The 25,269-nt window shown below is 35.4% G+C and overlaps 1 protein-coding gene across 5 annotated transcripts in view; it reads left to right on the plus strand.

The window, feature by feature from the left end:
- The window catches only part of LOC144972837 (Ig-like and fibronectin type-III domain-containing protein 2), a 112,149-nt gene that overhangs the window by 23,838 nt on the left and 63,042 nt on the right, over nucleotides 1–25,269 (plus strand). Inside the window, exon 2 of one of the 5 annotated variants that reach the window (XM_078914541.1) lies at nucleotides 2,462–2,619. The exons of 1 other annotated variant lie outside the window; for it this stretch is intronic. Coding sequence is in view for 2 of the 4 variants with exons in the window: in XM_078914538.1 (XP_078770664.1) it covers nucleotides 6,262–6,367 (106 nt within the window). In the remaining 2 variants the exon portion in view is untranslated. Of the gene's footprint in view, nucleotides 1–2,461; nucleotides 2,620–4,969; nucleotides 5,224–6,237; nucleotides 6,368–14,605; nucleotides 14,836–25,269 lie in introns of those variants that run through there. 3 more of the 5 variants (XM_078914537.1, XM_078914538.1, XM_078914539.1) reach the window with 3 other exon arrangements.

A 25,269-nucleotide genomic window follows, 5' to 3' on the forward strand; every position in this document is an offset into this window, starting at 1 on the left:
CACACACACACACACACACCTTACTCTTTCTCAGTTCTCTTTCCCCCTTTTCTTTTGAATTTTCTTTCTTCCTATCTCTTTCGTCATTATTTGCGTGATTTGTCTGTCGCCCGAGGAAAGCCTAAGGTCGAAATGTTGTTTGTTTTGTGTTGTCCCCTTTAACACGCGTCTCTTTCACTCACTTAATTTTCTCTCTAGCACAAGCATGGAACTGGTTCGAAAAATTGATTGCCTTACAACTTACATCAATAAATGTGAAACATTCGTAGTTTTCATATAGCGATAAAGAGAGGATGAAAGAGAGAGAGAGAGAGAGAGAGAGAGAGAGAGAGAGAGAGAGAGAGAGAGAGAGAGAGAGAGAGAGAGAGAGAGAGATAATAATAATAATTACTAATAATTAACTAAACAAATTTTTTAATTGCCTCAAGTAAAAATTTTAGCTCTCAAAATCCTAAAAAGAATTGATTATGCACTGGCAACAAGCTTTCCTTCCCAACAACCATTGAACCAAAACTTCTATTGGTCTATAGCTGGAGCCGAAAAAATTCATAGTTCTACGAAATTTTCGAAGTATTTACGAGATAGGCAGTTCTGGTTTATTGCTTTAGGGGACATGCTGTGTCACCTTTTATAAATTTTACAACCAAATATCAAGACTGAGTTATTTCTATTTTTTCGTTCTTCAAACATCACACTTTCAATGTATGCAAATTGCATATTTATCCAAATTGCTTAGTTTCACAACATATCCTTTGGTGGGTAACTTTCAAGCCAATCAACAAACAATCTTCCAATACTCCAACTTTCATCCATTCGTAACAATACTTCTACGAAATCACGGCTTTTTTGTCATACATTATTTGAAAACTTAGATTAAGCCATAGAGGACGACATAAAGTATCAATATTTATATACGTGCTAATCCAAAATTTGCAAATTCCCATATTATTTGATAGTTACCACCAAGAAGGCATGATTGAATTTCCAATTGCCTTCAGCTTTAACTGCTTTTCTTTTCTTTTCTTTTTTGAAATTGTTTCATTTTGACATATATAAAAGTGATCTACATTTTTACAAAATATAGAGCCTTGAAATTTATAGAGCTTATAGACATGGCATTTATCTAATTAAAAAAATACAGAAAGTACTTTAATTTTATAAAACTTTGTTTTGAATTTTCTGATTTTTTATTTTACAATTTTTATGCTTCTTTCACCTTCCTGGAGTAAAACATGAACAAGATAAAGTCCTGCATCTCAAAAAGTTTGTTTAATTTTTAAAGATGATATAAAAATTTACCAACATAAATTATTTTAATGTTATCAGTCGACGTGTACAAATGCAGGTCTGACATCCGAACGCAATTACGGGCCTAGTTTATCATTGTTGCAGTAATGGACAATGTTTTGCGTTATTATTTTTTTTAGATTTCCATTACAGCAATGAGCCCATAATAAATTGGGTTATCAGACCTGCAAATAAGTGCACGTCGCTCTCAGTCCATTGGTTTTTGAGCCTTTGTCTTTAAAAAAATGACAATAATCCAATATGGACGCCAAACATTTTCAATTTCCATGGCAACGGGTAAATGGTTTTTGATGTCCTGCACATTTTTTATCTTCTTGAATATTTAGCTATTAAGTGAATTGGGTTCAATCATCATTATTATAAAAATGATTTTAAATAATTTTTGCTACCGCATGTCCGGAACCGACATGTAGATTTATTCAGATCTGACATCTGGGCCCACTTATGGGCCGATTTAAACATTGTTAAATGGACAATATTTCGTGTATATTTTTTTTTAGATTTCCATTATAACAATGAGCCCATAAGGAATTGGGTTATCAGATCTGCAAATAAGTGAACATCGTCTGGAACCAATATGTCGCTGTTTCTCCAATCAAATCTGCATCCAACTGTCCATCCAGCGTTGGTTGGGCAGTTGGGTCTGTTAGAGCCGGAGGAAATTGCTTTGCGATAGGCTGGCGTCCCATCCAAAGGGTAACAAGATAAGCAATTGCTTCTGCCCGTTTAATGCTATTGAAACTGTGATAAACTCTGGCTTTACGGACCTTTCGGCTCTTATGGACTATTTTAATTTATTTTTATTTTTCTTTCCTGGATCGAACCGGGCGTCACTAATTGTTATTATTTTGTACGACGTTTTTCAATCTGGAAAGAGCGGGTGGTTGGATGGGAGCATCACCCTTGAATCATATACCTATGATGTTCGCATGGGTGTACGATCCGATAGTGATGTCGTTTCTTCTTCTCTTTACTAGCCTATCCTGCTTCTTTGGTTTGTGATTGTATTTTTGACAGGGGATATTTTTTTTCTGTAAATCTTCTGCCTGTTTGTTCTTGGTTATTTATAATTTAGCTTATGATATCTTAAGGTTATGATTTTGATTTACATTTGTACTATTTTTGTTAGATTGCTTGTTTTTTTTTGTTTCAGCGGTCTCTCATATAACCTCAATTGTGTTGGAAGAGACCTAAAGCAACAAACAAAAAAAAAAAAAAAAAAAAATCTGGAAAGAGAAGTGACGATGATAATCTACTCTCTGAAACAGTGACCATGACAAACTGTGTTCACAACACGTAGCGATAAAATATGTAAGTGCAATGTTTTGACACTTTTAATTGGATTTGCAAATATCACCCCCCCCCCCCCTCTCCTTTCCATACCCCCTTGGTTTTTCAATCTTTTCGTAATGATTCATATCTAAATCTTTCTTATAAAAATTTCTTTCTTTCTCCTTCATCTTCTTCTTCTTTTTTTATGGGGGGGGGAGGGGGAGGAGGAGAGGAGGGGTGAGGGGAGGAGAGGAGGGGGGGGGGGTGGGGGGGAGGGAGGAGGGAGAGGAGGGGGGGAGGGGGAAAGAAGGAGCGTGAGAGTGAAGGAGCGAAGTAATAATTGATTACTCGGATAGTACAATTCAGCTAGTTCATTGGCGCGTTAAAAGTGTTCCACTTTTATGTCATACGTCTTTTGTGTTCCTAACGTCGTGGTCGTAAACTCTTTTATTTGTGAAATGGAAATCATATGCCAAATGTACACACGCATTATTTCTGTACCTGGATAGGATTTCAGTTAATTATGACTTTTGAAATCTAGATGTGAAAAGTTGTCATTAATTTCTGTTACCTATCTTTACTATTTCGAAGCGCTTTAGAGACAAGATGAAAAAACTCTCTCTCTCCCTCTCCATCTCTCTCTCTCTCTCTCTCTCTCTCCTCTCTCTCCTCCTCTCCTCTCTCTCTTTCTCTCTCCCATCCCTCTCTCTCTCCTTACTCTCCCCCTCTCCTTCTCTCTCTTTCGCTCTCTCAATTTCTTTTGTCCATACTCTCTCTCCCCCCTCTCTCTCTCTCTCTCTCTCTCTCTCTCTCTTTCTCTCTCTCGCTCTCTCTCTCTCTCTCTCTCTCTCTCTCTCCAAGTAAGTAAAACAGATAAGTAGAAATGTAAAAGGAGTAGATCACCATACTGTGACCATTCCTTTTGACGCTAGTTCGTACTGTACCCTTCCTTAACTTATAGCCACAGTCAAATGGAATAGAAGCTTCAATATGAAGACAGATAATGTGGACGTTTCTGGTTTCCCCTTTGTCAACAAAACACGATGAATGAAACACTTTTAAATTAACTAAGACAGATAGTGTGGATGTTTCGGAGTTCCCCTTTTGTCAGCAAAACATGGCGAATGAAACACTTTAGTATTTTGTTGACAAAGGGGTAAGGGAAACCCGAAACGTCCACATTATCTGTCTTCGTTGATGAAATTGAAGCTGCCATTCCATTTGACTATTGTTATTTATTTCTTCGAGCTTCAAGCAGCAACATTTGCATTAGATCTATAGCCTGAAATGGATCAAAATAATAATAATAATAATAATATGTGGCAATACGAGATCCGACCACGATCGCCAAACAAAAGTAACAAGAGAGTTGTTCGTGGTGATCGAGGAAAAAATAATGATTCATTGATGGAACTGTTGAATACATCACGCAATTTTCTTTCTTTTCCTGGTTGGGGTTCCTGACCTCCCAAAGCTGGAAGGGAGGCACTAAGTATGTCTTTTATCCCCCTATATATTATTTCCTACATGCTTTCTATCGTTGTCTTGTAATGAAATTACTTGGTTTTGTCCTGGCCCTGGCTGGATACCCTGGCTGTGAGGGAAACAAATGTATAGTTAGAGTTTTGGGAGATGATATTTTTTTGTCTTATGAATCATCTCTCTATTATGCACTGTATTATTTTTGTTTTACATAGTATAATGATTTGTAAACATTTGAGTGTGTTCCTCTTGTGCTTGTGTCAGGATGAGACATTTAGATAATCTCAGACTAAGTACACTGGTAGTATGCTCTTGGAATTTAAATAATATGTTCTCAATTTGAACCAATTTCCCTTTTGTCTTTCTTTATCTTTGGTGCTTTAATTGTAATTGCAGAACTTTTTTACTATCCCATGTTTTCCTTTTTACTGGAGCTGATATGACCATAATGTAAAACCATTAAAAGCTACTACAACAACAACAACAACAACAACAACAACAACAACAACAACAACAACAACAACAACCCCCAACAAAACAAACGACTTTCTTTTCGTGATCGTTGTCTTGTGTTATGACGTAATTTGTTGGTCAGTATCAGGATATATAATGTGTTCACGATGGCTACGTTCATACGTGTACCGTTCTTTTTATAATTTCTTTCTTTCATTTCCCGACACCCCATATATATGGATTTGGCATGAGAGTAAAACTTATAGCACAATAATTGTTTGTAGGTACATAATGGTTATGAGGTATCCGATCTTTGACCCTGCGAATCTTGATGTCTAAAGCTAATTATATGTACACGTTTAATTTTCCGGTAAATTAGATCCTTTGATTGAGACGAAGTCCCACTGATCCGAACCAAGATTGCATTTTTCGTGCGGTTGTATTATAACACTCTAGATAATAGATAAGGAAATATCTTATTGAAATGTATTTTAAAATCGTTTTTCTCGTCGGTGGTTTCGCATGATATAGCGAGAATTTAAATAGTATTTTTTTCAAAAGAGATCGTGTAAAGTGTGTAAAGTTGACTGTCAACCTTATTATCTGTACGCAATGTGTAACTTGTGATTCTAAGAAGGCCAATCGAGGATATGACGACAGCGGATTACTTGTCCTTCAGATTTCGTGGAAATTCGCGAAGAAACGATGGTGTTTTATAGCATATTTACTTATATTTACTTTGCATTTAGCATATTATATGTATAAGAGAAATTAGGTATTTGTTTACGATGATTAATGTACCATGTCATTAAATTCTATACTTGTATTTTAGTTATTAATCAATTGAAACTTTCGAATGTATAAAAGTAGACTTGTCAAAAGGATAGGGAAAATTGTCCTACACTTATTTGTTTTTTAGATATTAAATAATATGTAACAGCGATATAAACCGAAAATTGTCAAAATAACAATAAATGTTAGAGATATAACTTGAAAGTTATATATTCATGCTTGAAAGTTACAAAGAGCATTTTAAAGGTTTTTAAATCCCATTATCTCTGAAATGATATGATAAAATACGACACGATATGATGTTGTTTTTAATGATGAGGTGATGATTTTGATGTTGTTGATGATGATGATGATGATGATGATGATGATTAATTATTATTATTATTATTATTAATATTATTATTATTATCATTATTATTATTATTATTATTATTATTATTATTATTATTATTATTATTATTATTACGGTGATATGATATTGATGTGATGACGAGAAGGAGGAAGTAGAGGTAGAGACCGAAGAAAATGCACACATATGTATATAGTGCCTTTTGCCTAGATCTCCGTTATTGACCTTACAATTGTCCTTCAAGCATTTCACAGAGACAACATGTAGTAGCTAAAACACATTAGAATATACATAATATACATAAGAGGTAGATGTGGGCCGTGTTTACATGGTTGATCATTTTAGTAATTACGATCCTTCAAACTGATTTTAACATTTCTCACATTACTTTTCACTGATGAGAATTACTTAAGGGTTCAAGCTCGAAACTTCAACTCGACTATGATAAATGATAATATTTTAAACTTGGAAAAGTTTGGAGTATTTGAATATATTGTGTTATTTAATGGGCGGGATGGGGGTGGGGAGGGGGGGGGGGGGGGGGGGGTAATTTTGTTTGGTCATGGTAGGTTTGGTCGGTAATAGACCAGCAAAATATTGCTTGAATGCAAGTATGTAGTTTACTACGAAAGTATTTTAATGTCTTTAAAAGCTCAAAGGTGAATTTGATAAGGGATTTATTGAGATTCTACGTAGTACAATATATTATGGGTAAGTTGTTATCTTTTGGTTCGATTTTTGTGTTTTTAAAAAAATTTGATTTAAAAAGAAAATAATTTAGATGAGTAGAAGTTAAATGATTATTGTTATTTTGTTTTCGATTAACTTTTATAAATCGGCGTAGATTTCGAAAATGGTTGATCTTTGTGGCATTTGTCCAGGCTGCATATAAAAAAAAACTGTTCTAGTCAACATAATTAGAAATATCGAACTTTCTCTTTGTCAAGAATGGACGAGCTGATGACACAGTGCTAGGGCTGTCGCTTTTGAGTCGAAAGGTGTTATGTTCAAACACTGCTGTCTGTGTGTTAGAAAATGTAATGTTCTAACGTATAACAAAAGTCTGAATTAATCACAGCCGTCATGAACATATTCGCAGTTCTGATAACTGGACACAATTATGGGCTCGTTTTAACATTGTTGTCATGTAATAAAGATTATTCTGTATTGGTTTGAGACGACGTGTACATTAATGACAGGAGTGACATTCAAACCCACTTATGGATCAAGTTTAACATTGTAATGGACAATATTTTGCGGGGTTTTTTTTAGATTTCCAGTACAAAAATGAGCTCATAAGATATTGGGTTATCAAACTAAGTGCACGTTGTTTTGATAATATTTCCATTACAACAATTAGACCAGAACAATCTGGGTTATCAGGCCTGCAAAGTATACCCGATCCCAGAAAATTTATTGGAGAGAACGTTTCATTTCAATGGCAAAAAAAAAAAGTTTGGGGATCTCCTTTATCGATCTGTAATTTGAAAAGTGATTTAAGCTAGAGCGGAATATAGGAATTTTGTTATTATTTTTTTCCTCTTCTTAATTTGTCCCTTTTCACGATTTAGGAGTCTGGAGTTTTGATAAATGAAAATGTTGCTACTTGAAGCTTGAAGAAATAGATGGCAAAAGGAAATTGAATGGAAGGGCCTACATTGTCTGTTTTTTGTTTATTAAAATTGATGCTTTCATTCAATTTCTTGTCGTCAGATTTGATACCATGTTGAGGAAGCCTGGCTTTTAGGCATGGTTAGTTTCTTGTATTTTTCATTCTTGCTGTGCCAGGCACTGTATAATATAGATACACATTTTTAGATTCCAACAGGAATCCGTTTTGTTGCTCAAGAGAGCAACTTGAAGATTGCTAGTTTTGTTCATGGAAAATACGAAATGGACTTGAATTTGGGATGATCAGGACATAACGTGACGCTTTTTGTTATGCTTTCTGCCTCCTGAATTATTCACATTAGATTAGCTCTTCCTTTGTTCTGTTCACATATTATTATTTCTAGTGTGATATCCAGATTCGATCTGAGTTATCATTTTTATGCAGATGATACGCAACTATGATTCAGCACCCCTTAGTAATTTACAGTTCTTAATACAACGAATTACGAGCTGTTTTAATGAGATTAAATCTTGGATGTACCAAAATAAGTTAAAATTAAATGATAGTTAAACTGAGATTTTAATGTGTGGAAGGCCGAGTATCCTTAAACAGGCAAATAAATCACCTATTACTCTCGGAAATAGCACAATAGAATTTTCAAATAAAGCAAAAAACCTTGGCGTCATCATTGATAAAGATCTTTCCATGACAAGCCACGTGAATAACACCATACAATCTATGTACATAGAAATGAAAAAAATAAGCAAAATTCGTAATTTAATACCGAAGCATATAGCAGAACTTTTAATTAATTCCCTTGTTTTATCTAAATTGGCCTATTGTAACTCCCTTTGGGCGAATTTAGCTAAAGACAAAATTAGCAAACTTCAGGTTGCTCAAAATAACGCAGCCAGGCTCATTGTACGCAATAACAAAAAATACCCGTCAGCAACTCTTCTTCTCCGTGAGTTACATTGGCTTCCTGTGGAAGAAAAATTTGCCTATAAGATTTGTACTGTTGTCTACAAATCCATGAGCACGAACAGTCCCTCCTATATTAAAGACCTTCTAAACATATGTCCCCAATAGAAACTTGAGGTCAAGCAATGACCAATCAATCCTTGTCAAACCTAAGCCACTGCGTAAAATAGGTGAACAATCTTTTCAGTTTTTGGGCCCCCCATTTTTGGAACTCTCTCCCATCACACGTGAGATGCTCGGATTCGTTGACAACGTTCAAATCTCGCTTAAAGTTTTATCTTTTTACGTCATAATGTTGCAATATGTGACCCTACGCCTCGAAGCGGTATTAAGTCGGGATTTGAAAAACGAAGAAAATCGGTTTTAAAGTGGAAATGGTCAAAATGATCAAATTTCAGTTTTTGGTTGTTTCATAAACTACAATCATTTTCTACATGAAAACATAATAATTCAACATAAGTATTGACGATAAGTTAAATATATTTAAAGTTTTAAAAAGCAACTATCAGTGAAACATTCAAAACAAGAGTTGACTTTCTCTCAGAAAGCCACCATTTCCAAGGCTTAGTAATATTGTCTTTTCCTCCACCAATAAGATGTAAGATACCACATCAAAGGGCGTGTCCATATCTATCTCAGAGTAAGCATGACTGTTTCCACAATGTCATGGTTCAACCCATAATGAACTTTAAAAACTGTAAACAAGTCTAGGTTTTTCCTTGACAACTTTACAAATGAATGATTCTGATTGGTCAACGCTCATCACATGCGCCTGTTGACCATTAAAATGCCTGGGCGGTGTGTCATGACGTCAGCATGCGTGTGTTACATATGTGTGTGTTTGTGCATTTCGATACACACCAAGTGCTATTATTTCTTTGTCTAGCTGCATTGGTTAATGATCGACATGAGGGTCCTTTGTCCCTCTTTCTTTATTCATGATTGCCTAAACTTACATTTACAGAGATTGTTGTAGGATAAACATTTCATATTAAGCAGAATAGTAAATAGAGCATTTAAAGTGTTAAATGTATGGATAGACAAAGAGAAAGAGAGGCAGACCTATTCATGGATAAATATATAAGTGTATATATATATATATATATATATATAAAATATATATATATATATATATATATATGATAGATAGATAGATAGATAGATAGATAGATAGATAGATAGATAGATAGATAGATAGATAGATAGATAGATGAAAATGAGAGAGAGAGAGAGAGAGAGAGAGAGAGAGACAGAGAGAGAGAGAGAGATGTTCGTTATGTCGTGCTTTCTTTGTATATTGAAAGAAGGCGAGGGGGGGGGGGGGGGGTCTTTTTAGACAATCAACAATGTGGGTGAAGAACTTGAAGAACTTGAGAGATTCAATAACATGTTTTCATGTAAGTCATTACACAATAAGCCCCACCCCCTCCTCCTGAAGCTGTCATCTGTCGCAAAATGGAACAATGCAGTGACAAATTTGACCAGCCCATTTCTTTAATTGCAATCCCATTGGTCAATATGTTTCCAGTTGATTGACTATGACTTACTTTCTCTCTACCCTCCCCCTCTCGCTCCTCTTTTTCTTTATCTCTCTCTCTCTCTCTCTATCTCTCTCTCTCTCACTCTCTCCTCTCCTCTCTTGCTCGCTCTCTCACATGTGTGTGTGTGTGTGTGTGTATTTTATTCTCTCATTCTTTCTCTTCCTCTCCCATCCTCTTTCTTGATATTTCTTTCCCTGCCCACCCGGCTTCACATAGTTTCAAAACTGTACTTTGAAATTATAAATCCTTCTTTAACTTTTGGCATTTTGAAACCGTATTTCCTCTGATAAATAAGACAAAAATGTCACATTAAAATTCTCTCCCTCTCCCTCTCTCTCTCTCTCCCTCTCTCTCTCTCTCTCTCCCTCTCTCTCTCCCTCTCTCTCTCTCTCTCTCTCTCTCTCTCTCTCTCTCTCTCTCTCTCCCTCTCTCTAACACACACAAACACACACACACATACACTAGACTCACCACCATCGCATCTTCATCACGACCACTACTACTGCAATCATCACCACCACCACATCATCACTGCCACTACTACTTCAACCACCACCGCCACATCATTATCACTACTACTACAACCACCACCACCACATCATCATCACTACCACTACTACTACAAGCACCACCACCACATCGTCATCATCACTACCACAACAACAACAACAACAACTACTACTACCACTACAACTACTACTACTACTACTACTACTACTACTACTACTACTACTACTACTACTACTATTACTACTACTACTACTACCACTACTACTACTACTACTACTACTACTACTACTACTATCTCTACTACTACTACTACTACTACTACTATACTACTACTACAACCACCAACACAACATCATCCTCTCTACCATCATTATGTTTTGGAGCTTTTCTTCACTTGAAATAAGGAAACTTTGGGGTTGTATTTGACAATGTGTTCATTTATCAGAAAATATTTGTAATCAGTTATCTATTTAGATCTATACTATATGTAAACACAATACCAAATATCATCCCAATTCCTTTTTTGTGTGTGCGGAAATTCCTCTTTCGGCATTGAAATTCCTCCGAGTGGTGTCTGAAATTCCTGTGAATCAAATTGAAAATTGGCGTCTCTGCAAATTTTACTATTCTCGTCAAATTTTCAATGCCCGTATCTGAGGAGTTATCTTTGCCCATTGATTTGATTATGTGTGAAAACGGTGCCTCACTTCAAAGTCGATTTTCTCAAAACTTGGTTTTTACACTCTCCCTACTTCAAACGGTCATAATTGGGCAATGAAAATTCAGAATTTTATAAATTTGGTATCAAAATTTTAAGCATAATATAAGCTATAATTGGGTACCAAAAACCCAAAATTGAAAAATCCAACTTAATACCGTTTCGAGGCGGAGGCTCACATTATTTTCATATTTTGTTGTTGTTAAACTGAATTCGTATCACGTTTCCTTCACACTTGTCTCACTGTAATATGTTTTGTTTGATATCACTGTAAAGCGCTAAGAGCCTGTGACAACGGGGTAAAGCGCTATATAAATGCCATTTATTATTATTATTATTTGAAGAAGGAAAATCACAAAATGCCCATCTTGATTCGCCCCTTACTACCATCGTCGAGGGTCACCATTGCCCTGTAAGCTACAGCATTTCTTCATAAGAGGATAACCATCATAGGTTTTGATAATTATACATTATAATAAATTGATTGTTATACTTGATCAATTTAATTGTCCTCGAGCTGTTCTCTTTTTTTGTCGATTAATTATGAGTTGAAACATTCCATGTGATATCAGGTTCGGATCCCGCCATTTTAAACGTTTCTTTCTTTCTTTCTATCTATACATCTATCTATCTATCTATCTATCTATCTATCTATCTGTCCGTTTGTCTGTCTGTCTGTCTGTTTTTCTTGTATATATATATATATATATATATATATTTTTTTTTTTTTTTTCTTTTTTCTTTTAAATCCTTGTGTTCTTGGATGTGGAGATAGAAAGTGGCCATATAAGTCTATCCTGTCATCGATCATGTGCGGGACAATCGTAATCTGTCTTACTCTGAAAAAAAATTATTTAAAAATCAAACAAACAAACAAAAAAAAAACAAAAACAAATAAACAAAAAAAAAGAAACCCCCAAATAAATAAACCTCCCAAAAAAACAACAAAATCAAACAAACAAAAAAAAAACCCCACAAAAATCAAACAAAATTTTAAAATGTGCCCAGAAAATTCGTTCTTATATCAATCGATTAAAATAACCCTCACCTTGTGAAAAACTTTCAAACCTTGGGACTTGTCATTTTAAAAACATGTTATTTCAGACGTTCAGATGTTATTTACTGTACGGCAGTAATAATATCGTTAATATCGTGTTGTATTTAACAATATTAGAGTGAAAAGTCGACATCGGGTAGAGAGAAAAATGAAATAAAAAGAAATTGCCCCAATGATATAGATAGCGGAGCGGTATCTCTTCTTGTAACAAAAGACAAGCGATGTTGAAGAGGGTCAGTAATCGAATGGATGATAATGATAATCTCAAAATCCCGTCCTCTGCGTTCTGTTCTTGGGTTTACACAACAGCCAGAAGTGGTTTACACTCAACTCATATGTGAATGACTACCTCGTTATAGGCGATGACGGATGTTGTATGATTGAGAGTACACAAAGAACGCTGAACAAGTGACTGGCTCTAGTATAGTGTATATTTAATGGAAATTTGGTTCTATAAAATCTACAGGGAGAGTAAATGAAGCAGTGCAAGCGCTTTTACTATGACTTTGTTTAATCCGTCGAAGTGCTATATATATATATATATATATATATATATATATATATATATATATATATATATATAATATAATATATATATATTTCATTTATTTTGTTTTATAACATGAACAAGGCGTACACTCCCTCCATTCCCACAATGCCGACCCCTGAGGTTACAGGGTTGTTACAACAACAATACGGACTGTCCTTCACAATCACGTATTTCCCTGTAACAGTAACGCTACTTTGGCTTCAAGGAGAAAGCGATTATTTTTCCACATCAATACAACTGCTGCTGCGGGTGCATGGAGGTGGAACGACGAAAACTTCCGCTCTGTCCACAAGAATTTCCCAAGGATTGACTTTTGTGTATATTCATAAGTGAATGCATTGGTCAGTTCAGCTACTATTATTATTGTCGGTGAAAAAAAAAATCGGTCAGTCGGTCTTACTACGCCACGAAGGCTTTCATCATCAAAACAATCTTTCTTTTGCTTCCCATTTATATTGTCTTGCCCAGATAATAATAATAATAATAATAATAATAATAATAATAATAATAATAATAATAATAATAATAATAATAATAATAATAAAATATATATATAGTATAATAATATAGTATAATAGTAAAATAATAATAATAGTAATATAGGTGCTAGTAGTAGTAGTAGTAGTAGTAGTAGAGAGTAGTAGTCAGTCAGCAGAGTAGTAGTAGTAGTAGTAGTAGTAGTAGTAGTAGTAGTAGTAGTAGTAGTAGTAGTAGTAGTAGTAGTAGTAGTAGGAGGAGGAGGAGGAGGAGGAGGAGGATAAAAATAACATTCAATGTTGCTATTGTGACCGACGGCGTCAGCGTCGGAAGTAGTGGTAGTAGTAGTAGTAGTAGGAAGAGGATAACAATCACATTCAATGTTGTCATTGTGACCGACCGGGTCAGCGTCGGAATCAACGCGTATTTATTTGCAGGTTGATAATCCAAATTGTTATGGTCTCATTGTTGTAATGGAAATACTCTCAAACCAACGCAAAATATTGTCCATGACAACAAGATTATATCAAGACCTTAATTACGTTTCTGACCAGAAATTATTATGTGCACATCGGTCGGAAACGACGTGCACTTTTTTTCAGGTCTGATAACCCAATTCCTTATGGGCTCATTGTTGTAATGGAAAACTCAAGAAATAATGCAAAATATTGTCCACATTACAACGTTAAACTAGGCCCGTAAGCGGGTTCGGATGTCAGACCTGCATATATGTCCACGCCGGTCAGAAAGAATTAGGTTTAAAAATTTGAGTTTAAAAACCAGTTAACTGCCGTTCTCCGGAAAATCATGTATTGAAAAAATTGGCCAGAAAACTCGTCCTTCAAATATCGATCAATTTAAATGACCCTCGTCTTGGCAAAGCTCTCAAACCTGGGACTTCGCGGCAGTTATCTGGTCGACAATTCGCTGACGAGGAAATCATGTCCAAGGCATTGGTCATTTTGCATATCATCAATCAAGAGGGGGGGGGGGTCAATAAAGGATAACAAGTTGTACATTTTGAGTCGTGTGCCTTTTTATGACTATGAATTTCTGAATCCTCTATTTAATGAGTTGGTCAATACAAAAAGCAGCGGAAGAAGACGTCGAATTAGGCGTGGTCGCTGTAGGCACTATAGTATGTTTGAAATTGGTGTATCTGCGGCCCTGCTTTTCATGTAAAGACATCTTAAAAGTCGTTCAACTTCATGTGCCGCCTGGCTTTACCCATTCAATCTTATGAATGGTTGGTTGTCCGACTAGCTATAGTATCTACCCATAGTATTAAATTATATTACAGTCAAATAACGCAACGCGATTTTGGCTTGGGTATTTTCTCTCCAAAACTGGGCCGCCATGGCGCGTTTTGTTGCGCTTCAGTGACCCAAGAATGCTTCGGGGTTACAAAGGAATGGAGTGTCACGAGAAGAAAAAACACCTACCCACATGTATAATACTATTATTCTCTGACTCCCCTTTCCTCTACCTACCCATCCAGACCCCTCTCCCTTGCTTACCTGCCTCCCATCCTCTGTATATTATTTTGGTTCTAAGGATTTTAGAACCTCAGTTCTTCGAGGTTATTTGTAGCAATTGGATGTTGTTTTGTTTTTTTTCTTCTTTCAGTGCAAACTAGTTCTCGTGATTATATTTTCTGTACGTACTGGAATACCACTGTGTTACGTTCGTGATTGATTTGTTTTCATTGTTCCCATCTTCGAAATCATTCAAAGGTATGTTGTTCGCATTCTAGAATAGGTGACGCGAAAATGAACTGGTCACCCAACTGCATTATGGACTCCTATCTTACCCCACTACCCGACTTTTCAGAGCTGTCCCCGGTGTCTGTTTCAGACGCGGGACTTTCATCTTAATTTATTTATACATTTAATTTACGATGTCCGTTCATACCTCTGGAGATGTATTGTCTCCATCGTCATGATGAAGTCATTACTGTCTTTTAAAATTATTTTTTAAAAATACGGGTAAACCAAAACAGAAAAATTTTAAAATAGGTAATTGACTTGATCACGAAGAGAAACTCCCATAGTTAGAGTTGTCTATTTATTTATCTATTTTTTGGTGTTCTTTCTAACATAATAAATAAGTAAGTAAATAATAAATATATAAATAAATACATAAGTAAATAATTAAATGAATAAATAAACAAATAGGTAAACTTACTAAATGAATGAATAAATGAATGAAAGATTGATATTGTCACCTAACTAAAACATGTCTGTGTAATTAAAGCAACATTGTTTACATTTGACACGAAGTGCATGTCACGTCAACATCTATAAAGACAGTACTGTATAATATTTAACGAGAAGAGTCAGTTAGAAGAGATAATCATTATCGGCCTCTCCTCTTCCCTTGACCTTTAATCCGTAATGGGTCTTTGGTCGACTCCGTTTCCGACTCAGGTACATTAGGATTTCTACTATAATTAATAATTATGTTTCCATGTGGCCCCGTTGATGCTTTCCTTTCATGGTCATAATAATGATAACATTTAATTGTCACAAAGCCGTGTAATGCTTTAAATGACATTCACAAGTGACGAATTCGACTACCCGCATTGTTCTATGGCCTTGAGCAAGTCACCTCGCCCTAGCTCATATTGCGGCGCTGCACTGCGGCTGACTCCTGGGTTATTCCAGTCTTCCCTTGGGATAGACCTTAAAGACAAATTTCCCCGTTGGGGATGAATAAAGGGTGTTTTTTTTTTAATATTGTATGGGACACATGCTATTTAAATAATTTTTTTTATGACTCCTCCTCCTCCCCCCCCCCTCCTCTTCCTCCTTCTGTCCCTCCTCTTCCTCCTCCTCCTTCTATTCCTCCTCCCTCATCCTCATCCTCCGTTCAAATAGACCGACTCAGCCTAACTTTAACTTCATTGTTTATTGAGAAAGGGGTCGTATATTATTCTATAAAACACATGTCATTTGTATTATTTATTATAGATAATACAATTCGAACCTTATTATTTTTATGTTCTTTTACACGCCCATCTTATTCAGGCGAGATCCTTTGAAATGTCAGAAGAAGGGGTTTCGGCCTACAGAGAAATAAATATGTTACTTGTTCGTGTTTTTCTATAATAGTATTGTTTTCATTGTACAATATCGTTTTTCTAGTGTTATCCATATAATTTGTCATGGTTAATGTGGGTTAGCTTTAAGATATTGGGACAGATATAAAATAAGCCAGTCAGGCAGAAAGAGGGGGGGGGGGGGGATGTGGAGGGGTGTCTTTTTGTTTGTTTGGTGTTTTTTTTTTTAATTTTGTTTTGTTCTTGTTTTAGCTTTTAACAAGTCCGTGTTGTCGACGTCAACTATGCTATGGGAGACTGCAACACGGCCGGCTGGCACGGGCGCGAACCTGTTTCGGCCCCGGGATTATGTGCGTGGTCAGTGAACGGATTATTGACATTGTAACATTCTGGCTCTTGTGTTGTGGCCTTGGGAGACGTACCTTACACACGTTACCCCTCAGGACTAACTATAGACAGCGATGGATATTTTAAGAAACACTTATTGATTGGGTAACTAGGTCTGCTAGACCCGACCGAAAGTAAATTGCGATAGGCTAGCTCTCTATTCTAAAGATAGCAATCGATTGTTCAGCTTTTGACGCTAATTCTAAGTTTATACAAATACTTAATTTTAGTGGTGATATATGTATTCAGACCACCCTAGCCTTAATACAATGGTTCCGAGAATGCAAATAGAAACAGGCTTTTATGTTTATAGTTGCTCATCCTGTTGAAAGACGATTAAAATTTTTTGATGATGTATCCGAAAAGTCATCTAGTTGCCTTTATGATTAAATAAATCGATTCAGATATGTAGACAACATAATATAATTCTTTGCTGATCTCTCTCTCTCTCTCTCTCTCTCTCTCTCTCTCTCTCTCTCTCTCTCTCTCTCCCTCTCTCTCTCTCTCTCTCTCTCTCTCACACACACACACACACTCTCTCTCTCTCTGTCTTTCTTTCTTCTATATATATAGCGAAGTGGCCGAGTGGTTAAGGCATTGCACTGTGACCCGGATGACCCGGGTTCGCGCCCCGCTTCAGGCACTTTCGTTTCTTTCCTTGAGCAAGATTATTAACCCCCAATTTGCTCACTTGGATAACATGAGTGATTCCTGTTGACATCAGACATCTTGTTTGGTGAGTTATCTATATTCCTCCGTGGAATGCCTAGGCGACGATATCTTATGATATCGTGGCGAAAAAGTCATAATATATATATATATAATATATATATATATATATATATATATATATATATATATATATATATATATATATACTAGTAAAAAGCCCGCAATTTCGCGGGGAAAGAACTATTTTCTTTCGATATTGCCAGAATCATTTTGTTGATTAGCTTGATTACGATTAGATGCAAATTTTAATCGATGTGCCTGTCGTCGCTGCCATGCTTTATTCGGCATGATTTTAGTTTATCAGTCAGTAGATACCAATATCAATACGTCGCAAGTCTTGACCACGCTTTACCTTCAATACTTCACAAATTAAAATGGCGGCCGAGAATCAAAACAATGGTCAAATTAGGAAATTTTAAACTTTCACAAATCTATCAAGGTTTGTTCTAGAGTTTTTAAAACGCTTTTATATGATGACAAATTGAATAAATAAACGCCTGACAAAAGATCAACGGTGAAAATAGAAATTGAATGAATACTGGGGATGTAGGAGCTTTCGGAATGTCTCCACTTTACTTATGTTAGGTCAAATGAAAATCTGAAGCGGACGCGAAAAATATCAAGTCCCCGAATCTGTCTTCTTTTCGTTTGTTCGGGCGAGAAGCTAGACAGAACCAATTGACAGTTTGCCGAAACGTTTAACTAAATATTTCCCAGGGCAATAATTATCACATCGATGGCATAAAAACGACAGTAATATCAGCAGTAATATTAGTTGATGTTGTTAATCGGTGAAACTTGTTTAAAATTTCTGTAAATCCGAATACCGTCATGTGATCAAGTGAATTATAACACTATGAATGCCACGATTTGCTGAAAAATGCCAATCTGACAGTTCCTAGCAAACACCCCCCCCCCCCCCCTTGCTCAGGAATTTCTCTACTTGATGGACACCCCCCCCCCCTTTTTTTTTTTTTCTTCCACGCCACCACATTCCAAAACACACACACATGTATACACACACACACACACACACACACACACATACACGCACACATATAAAAATACACGCAATGAGAACACACTACATAACAACAGTGATCACTGATCACCGCTAAATCAACACAACGGAAGTAAGGACTCTACTGGACAGATAGAATTGTGGGTGTGGCCATGGGAGTGTTAGTGTCTCCGGTAAAAAAAATTATATCTGTTTGACTTAACGAATTTTCAAACTTACTTTAAATTATAAAAGGAAATCAAGTTATCTGTTTATCTATCTGTAAAAAATACATTTCTATTTTTCAAATCTTTCAGTAGAGTTGTGCGCCGTATCAATTTTTTTATTGACTCAAATAAGCACAATGTTCTCCACAAGGCTATATTTTTAAAAGAAAGGATATATATATATATATATATATATATATATATATATATATATATATATATATATATATATTATAATATATATATATATTGAATCGTGTTTGATACAAATATGGTACGAAAAGTGCTCGACATGTAGTAATGAGCGAATTATTATTTTTTTTAATATTTACCACAATGTTTGAGACAGTCCACATTAATGTTTTAGGCTTAATTCGCCATCGTCAGGACTGAGTGTTTTGTTGACTGTTGTTGTTTGTTCAAACAACAACATTCAACAAAACAACTCAGTCCTGACGATGGCGAATTAAGCTTGAAACATTAATGTAGACTGTCTCAAACATTGTGGTAAATATTTTTAAAAAATTATATATATGTATGTATGTATGTATGTATGTGTCTGACTGCGTTTGTGTTCGCGCACGCGTGTTTGTACGTGTTTTTTAGATGTTGGTGATGTCACAAAAGTGATATCTCGTCTTATGACAAAGTCAAGTGATGTTGACCATGAGTGCAACAACAACAATTCTGCCTTTAGTTAAGGTACTTTACCCACATTGCCTTAGTCGACTCGGATGTGAATGAGTACCCGGCAATAGGCAACGACGGATAATAACATAACATCGTATAGCATAACATGGCTAAAGGTTTATATCCTTTAAATGCCTTTGATATGAAGAATTCAAAGTAATTTATCAGTAATATCATCAATGAATTAGAAAACATTAGTGGTCATATTGAAATCTTAGAACTCTCGGTCGGTCAAAGTTTTAAAACTATCAGGAGAACATGCAATCTTTGTTTCGATTATTATACCATATTGTTCCACGTGTGAATGGTAAAACATTTTTTAAAAATTATCTAAAATTAGTATTACACTCGTACATCTGGATAAGTAAAGTTTAAATTTATCTCCTCTTGTAAACGTTACCGTTGAGAAAGCGACGGATTGGGATGAATCAAGTTTATCAATCATGTGTAATAATATATAAATTTGAATCAAGTCACCACGAATTATTATGTACTTTACACAAGGGAGATTCAATTACTGCAAGATTTCTTTACAAAAAGGACGCCCAACAGATTGACGACAGTTTTAAAATATGTTCTTTTTTTTTTTAGTAATTTTAATGTATTTATGTTTTCATTTTTTGTTGCATCTGCTTTCATTCAATTGGTCTCTGTGTGTTCTAAACCGATTAGTGTGTGTATGTGTGTGTGTGCGTTTGTGTGTGTGTGCGTTTGTGTTTGTGTTTGCGCCGTTATATATAAATCTATGGACCTATATCGTATGCTTTGCATTGGCTTTGACGACTGGTTGCACTTCAGGCGATCTTCTTTTACAGCAAATAATATTTTTTATGTCGCCATTATCTTTCAGTTAGAGAACTATAATTATCCCTTTAATGTTGTATGAATAGGACTCATCGACATTCCTGTATAACTATGACCAACTGGTGTATAATCATTTTATAAATAAAGAACATAACACACTCGTAGCATGGCGTCTTTACCATTTCTCGTTTATTGATGGTGATCCGACAGCAGAGAAGTAATGTGAATTGTATTAACACTCGATAATGTTATGTTGCCGTACTTTGAAAAAATAAATAAAAAACAAACTTGTATTTAAAATGTTGCCTTTCAAATATTGATCAAAGTCCCAGGTTTGACAGTTTTTACCAAAATGAGTCATCTTAATCGATCGCTATTAGAAGGACGAGTTTTCTGTCCAAAATTTTAAATACGTGTTTTTCAAGGGTATGTCAGCCCCGAGCATCGCCCATCCCCCATTCTCCTACAAAATAATGCTATGCGTTTAGCTAATATAATCAACATCAACCAGCAGAATATAATGTATCAAACCACAAAACTATGTGTAACCTTGAACGTTTTTGGACTGTACGGACTGATTGATATAATTTAGTGAGAACTAATCATTAAAATGGTTATCTAAAAACAATAACAAAGAGCTGAGTGACGTAAATTTCGTTCCTTCTGTTGCGCATTTTGCCGTGTTCTTCAGAATGTCAATGACAATTTTACCGGGTAACGTCAACGCACCATTTTCTCAATGCGGCAATATAAAAGTTGATACATCTTGATTAAAATGTATTTTATTCGACGTTTTATACTGAGGACTAGGTTCAAGTAAACGTTTTCCTGACCAATTTTTGTACGAATTACGGAATATTGTGATTCTACCTGCTTTGACTGTCATTCTACGTGATGAATTAAATATTGATGGCGTCTGTCATCATAACACGACTGTCTATAATTATTGTTTGCGCGTATTTCCGTGCGTTCTTTGCTTTCATCAAAATGTGCCCTGTACGAGGGAGGATCACTTTGAAAGTCGGGCATAGTTGGTCATTGCAAACTGAGGAATACTGATAAATATCTTATATATATATATATATATATATTATATATATATATATATATATATATATATATATATATATATGTGTGTGTGTGTATATATATATGATATTTATCATGAATACACACGCGTGTGTTGTGTGATTGTGTGTGTGTGTGTGTGTGTGTATCATGATACGCATATATATATATATATATATATATATGTGTGGTGTGTGTGTATATATATATGATATTTATCATGAATACACACGCGTGTGATTGTGTGATTGTGTGTGTGTGTGTGTGTGTGTGTGTGTATTCATGATACGCATGATAACACAAGTAGGTCAAACGTGTCTGTGTATCCTTACGACTCAAATGTCAAAATGTACAAATGATTATTGATTTTTATATTTTTAAAAATATTTACGTTGTTTATATTATTATAACCTTATCTTAACCTGATGTCTCTCGGTGCTATGAGGCAACCACGATGCTTGAGCAGATTCTCTCCAACATTGGCGGTCAGAGAGAGACTTGCTGTCTATTCCTCTCTTCTTCTACAATTCTCCACCAAGTAGTTTTGGGAGGCCACGCTTTTTCTTCCCCTCAGGGGCCCACTCCAAACCAACGCACGGTCTTCTATCGGTCCTTCCCTCAGAAAATGGCCTATTCAGTTCCAACTTCTCCTCACATCTTAGTTGATCTTTTCTATTCCAGCTATCTCAAGTTTGTTATGTCATTTGGTACATGCTGTTGCTATATAATTCTCAGATCTTTATTATTATTATATAAAAATTCTGAAAGGAAAAAACTCTTGAAAAATACACCTTTGTTTTCCTGCTAAGATCAGCTGTCCTCCAATGTTGAAATTTGTTATTTTCCTGATGTCGAAAAAACCTTCTCCATCTTCCAATACACAAGCACGGAGAAAGGAGAAACTGTCCACTTCTTCAACCTCTTTGTTGTTAACAATTAATCCATTTGTCATCATTTTACTGTTGAATCGGAGTTTTGCAGATCTTTGCGTTCAGTTTCAATCCTACACGGATGGCATTGTCTTGTTTTGGAGGTGGCAGATGACAGCAAGGCAAATATATTGGCAAAGTCTTCTAGTTAGTGTGTCTGTGTTTTCTTTATCATACCCAGAAGAAAATAAAGAAATAAATGAATACCGTAGGGGGAATATGTATTTAGGGTCTATTCCAGGGGAAGGCTGGAATAACCCAGGCGTCAGCCTAAGTGCAGCACCACAAACTGAGCTAGGGCGAGGTGACTTGCTCAAGGCCACACACAGCGCAGCGGGTATTCGAACTCGGTACCTTTCGGTTGCGAAGCAAATACTGTACCCCTGAGCCATGCGAGGTTGTAGTTGAGGGGAAAGAAAAAAGAAAGGAGGGAGGGGGAGGGAGACAGAGAGAAAGAAAGAAAGAGAGAGAGAGAGAGAGAGAGAGAGAGAGAGAGAGAGAGAGAGAGAGAGAGAGAGAGAGAGAGTTTGTGCGTGTGTGTATGTTTATCCAGAATTGGGGAGAGTTTCGAACTATATTTATCATATGAAACAAAATTGTTTATGATTAAAGGTGGAGTTTTGTTTTCATCAAAGTTGTCATTGCTGTACCATACTCCCATATTCAACCCTGATTTTAAAAAAACAAAAACAAAAAAAAAAAACAAAAAAAAAAACAAAAAAAACATACACAGTATGGGCGAGATATACTTAAACCGACGTGTACTTATGTGCAGGTCTGATAACCCAAATCGTTATATCAACTCAACGCAAAATATTGTCTATTACACCAATGTTAAAACAAACCCATAATTGCGTTCGGTTATCAAACCTGCTAATAAACACATTAGAGACTTACACCAATTAGGGGAGAATGGGTTTAGGGTTATTGCATGAAGAAATTCATTTCATAAATCTAACGGTATTGAAATAGTAATGATATTTCCGATAGATACAAACATTTCGTGAACGGCAAGAAACAAATCAATAAAGATAACACATCTTACAAGACGATGCAAAGATTATTACTTCAGATGAACAATTATATGTAACAGTAACATTAGTCCGTGGAGGTATTGTTGAGTTTCGATATTTCTTTAAAGTAACTACTATAATAATCTCGTTATTGTGGTATCTTTTATTTGGGTTGCAGGGGTACAATAATGAAGCCTCTTTGTAGTTTTCTTCAAGTTACGTATGTAGTTTTTAATGAGGAAGGTGTAATATAGTCGATGGCGTAAATGAGGGAGATTTGATAAGGAGGATGTATGGAGTTGTTCTGAGAGGTTTGGTGGCGAGATATCTCTTAATAATGAGGTGTAGTTTTTGTTGTTGAGAATGAGATGTAGTCGCCAGTGCCGCTATTTTGGCAGGCAGCGTGGCAGGCTTCTTGAGGCTTGGGATGAATGAAGAGGGAGTGATAGAACAAAACAAGATCTTATTTTGCGCAAGAGATATGCTGAGTTTTTTTCTCTCGCGCAATGCTCAGGGTCGTGATTGGTTCTAAGGAAGGGGCGACACTGTCAAATAAAGAATAGAAATAACACACTATTAAATCTTACTATCTAATAGTTTTATTTCAATTAGGATTTCTCTCAACGTGAGTCGGGAGGCGAATGACCAATGCATGTTATATAATGGAATAGAAAATGAAGATTGGCACTCAGCCCTCAACGTAAGTCGAGCGGCGATACGGCCAAAATAAGTACGTAATAAAATGATAATTAAACATAATAAAAGAATATTCACAATGTAAAATAGTGACATCGAAATAAGAATAAGAAGATTGGCACTCAGCCCTCAACGTGAGTCGAGTGGCGATGTGGCCAAAATTAGTAAAATAATGATAATCGAATGTATCAATAAAACATGAATATATACAAAGTAAGATAATGGCATCGAATATGCCAACATCATTAATAAAAGCATAAGATATAAATCACTACCAACAATCTCACAAGTTTGGTATAATTCTATGATGCAGGGCATCATCAGGACATTATACAACTATAACGATTAATGACCAAGAAAGCTTGACAGACAGACCGATAACTGAGCATACAGCTAGTCAGACAATAGGTACTTATGCCTATATGTGTATCAGGTGACAGGCATATAGATAGTTGAATAGATTATTAGGTAGATTGATACGTAGCCAACTGTAATCTCATACTAAGTAATTGAAAAGGTAAATATATAAAGATGGGTACATATGTGCATAGGCAGACAGATATATAAGTATACAGATAGATAGGTCCGTAGGTCGGTCGGAAGATGGATGGATGGATAGATAGATAGATAGATAGATAGATACAAATACAGAGATATATAGATGGATAGATGGAAGGGATGTGACAGTGACAGGATAACTACATCAACAACATTAGAGTAGGCCGATATTATTTACAAATCACCAGTAATAAAGATCGTGGTAAGTTTATAATCGTGAGAAACAGATTATTACTAGTACTCATGTAATCAATTAAATAGACTAAGTATTTTCCTCATGACAGATACAAGTTATACAGGCACGTATTCGATTTACTGTCATTACACAAAGGCATTAACAATCCATGGAAATGATATGAAAAAAAATAAGAAATCACGATGTCAATAATTAAAACAATAAATGCAACAGCAATAATAATAATAATAATAATAATAATAATAATAATAATAATAATAATAATATAATAATAATAATAATGATAATGATAATGATAATAATAATAATAATAATAATAATAATAATAATAATAATAATAAGAGTAATGCTTATGACAATGTTAATAATAAAAGTTCAACATACCTGTCAAATAAAGAATAGAAATAACACACTATTAAATCTTACTATCTAATAGTTTTATTTCAATTAGGATTTCTCTCAACGTGAGTCGGGAGGCGAATGACGTTGAAGCGAGGTGCGCCACTAGTTTTATCCTTTCTCCCCACGCAACCAAAATGTGCGTGGTATGTGCGACGGCGCGCAGCATACCGCAAGACGAATAGAAGGAGACCATAACAGAAAGTGCTATTTTAAAAAAAAAACCATCATACTACACTACTATGAGCAATTATGTATGTCTTTAAAGCAGGCATTAAACAAAAACTTTTAAAATAATATTGACAATGATGATGGTTTTTAAAAATTATTAACGATGCCATCGCCTAGGCATTCTATGAAGGAACAAAAATAGTCCATCAAACGTCAGATTTGTCAAAAGGAATCACCTA

The sequence above is a fragment of the Berghia stephanieae genome, chromosome 5, assembly GCF_034508935.2.
Source record: "Berghia stephanieae isolate SIO BIC M18660-M18661 chromosome 5, UCSD_Bste_1.3, whole genome shotgun sequence".
Lineage (NCBI taxonomy): Eukaryota > Metazoa > Mollusca > Gastropoda > Nudibranchia > Aeolidiidae > Berghia > Berghia stephanieae.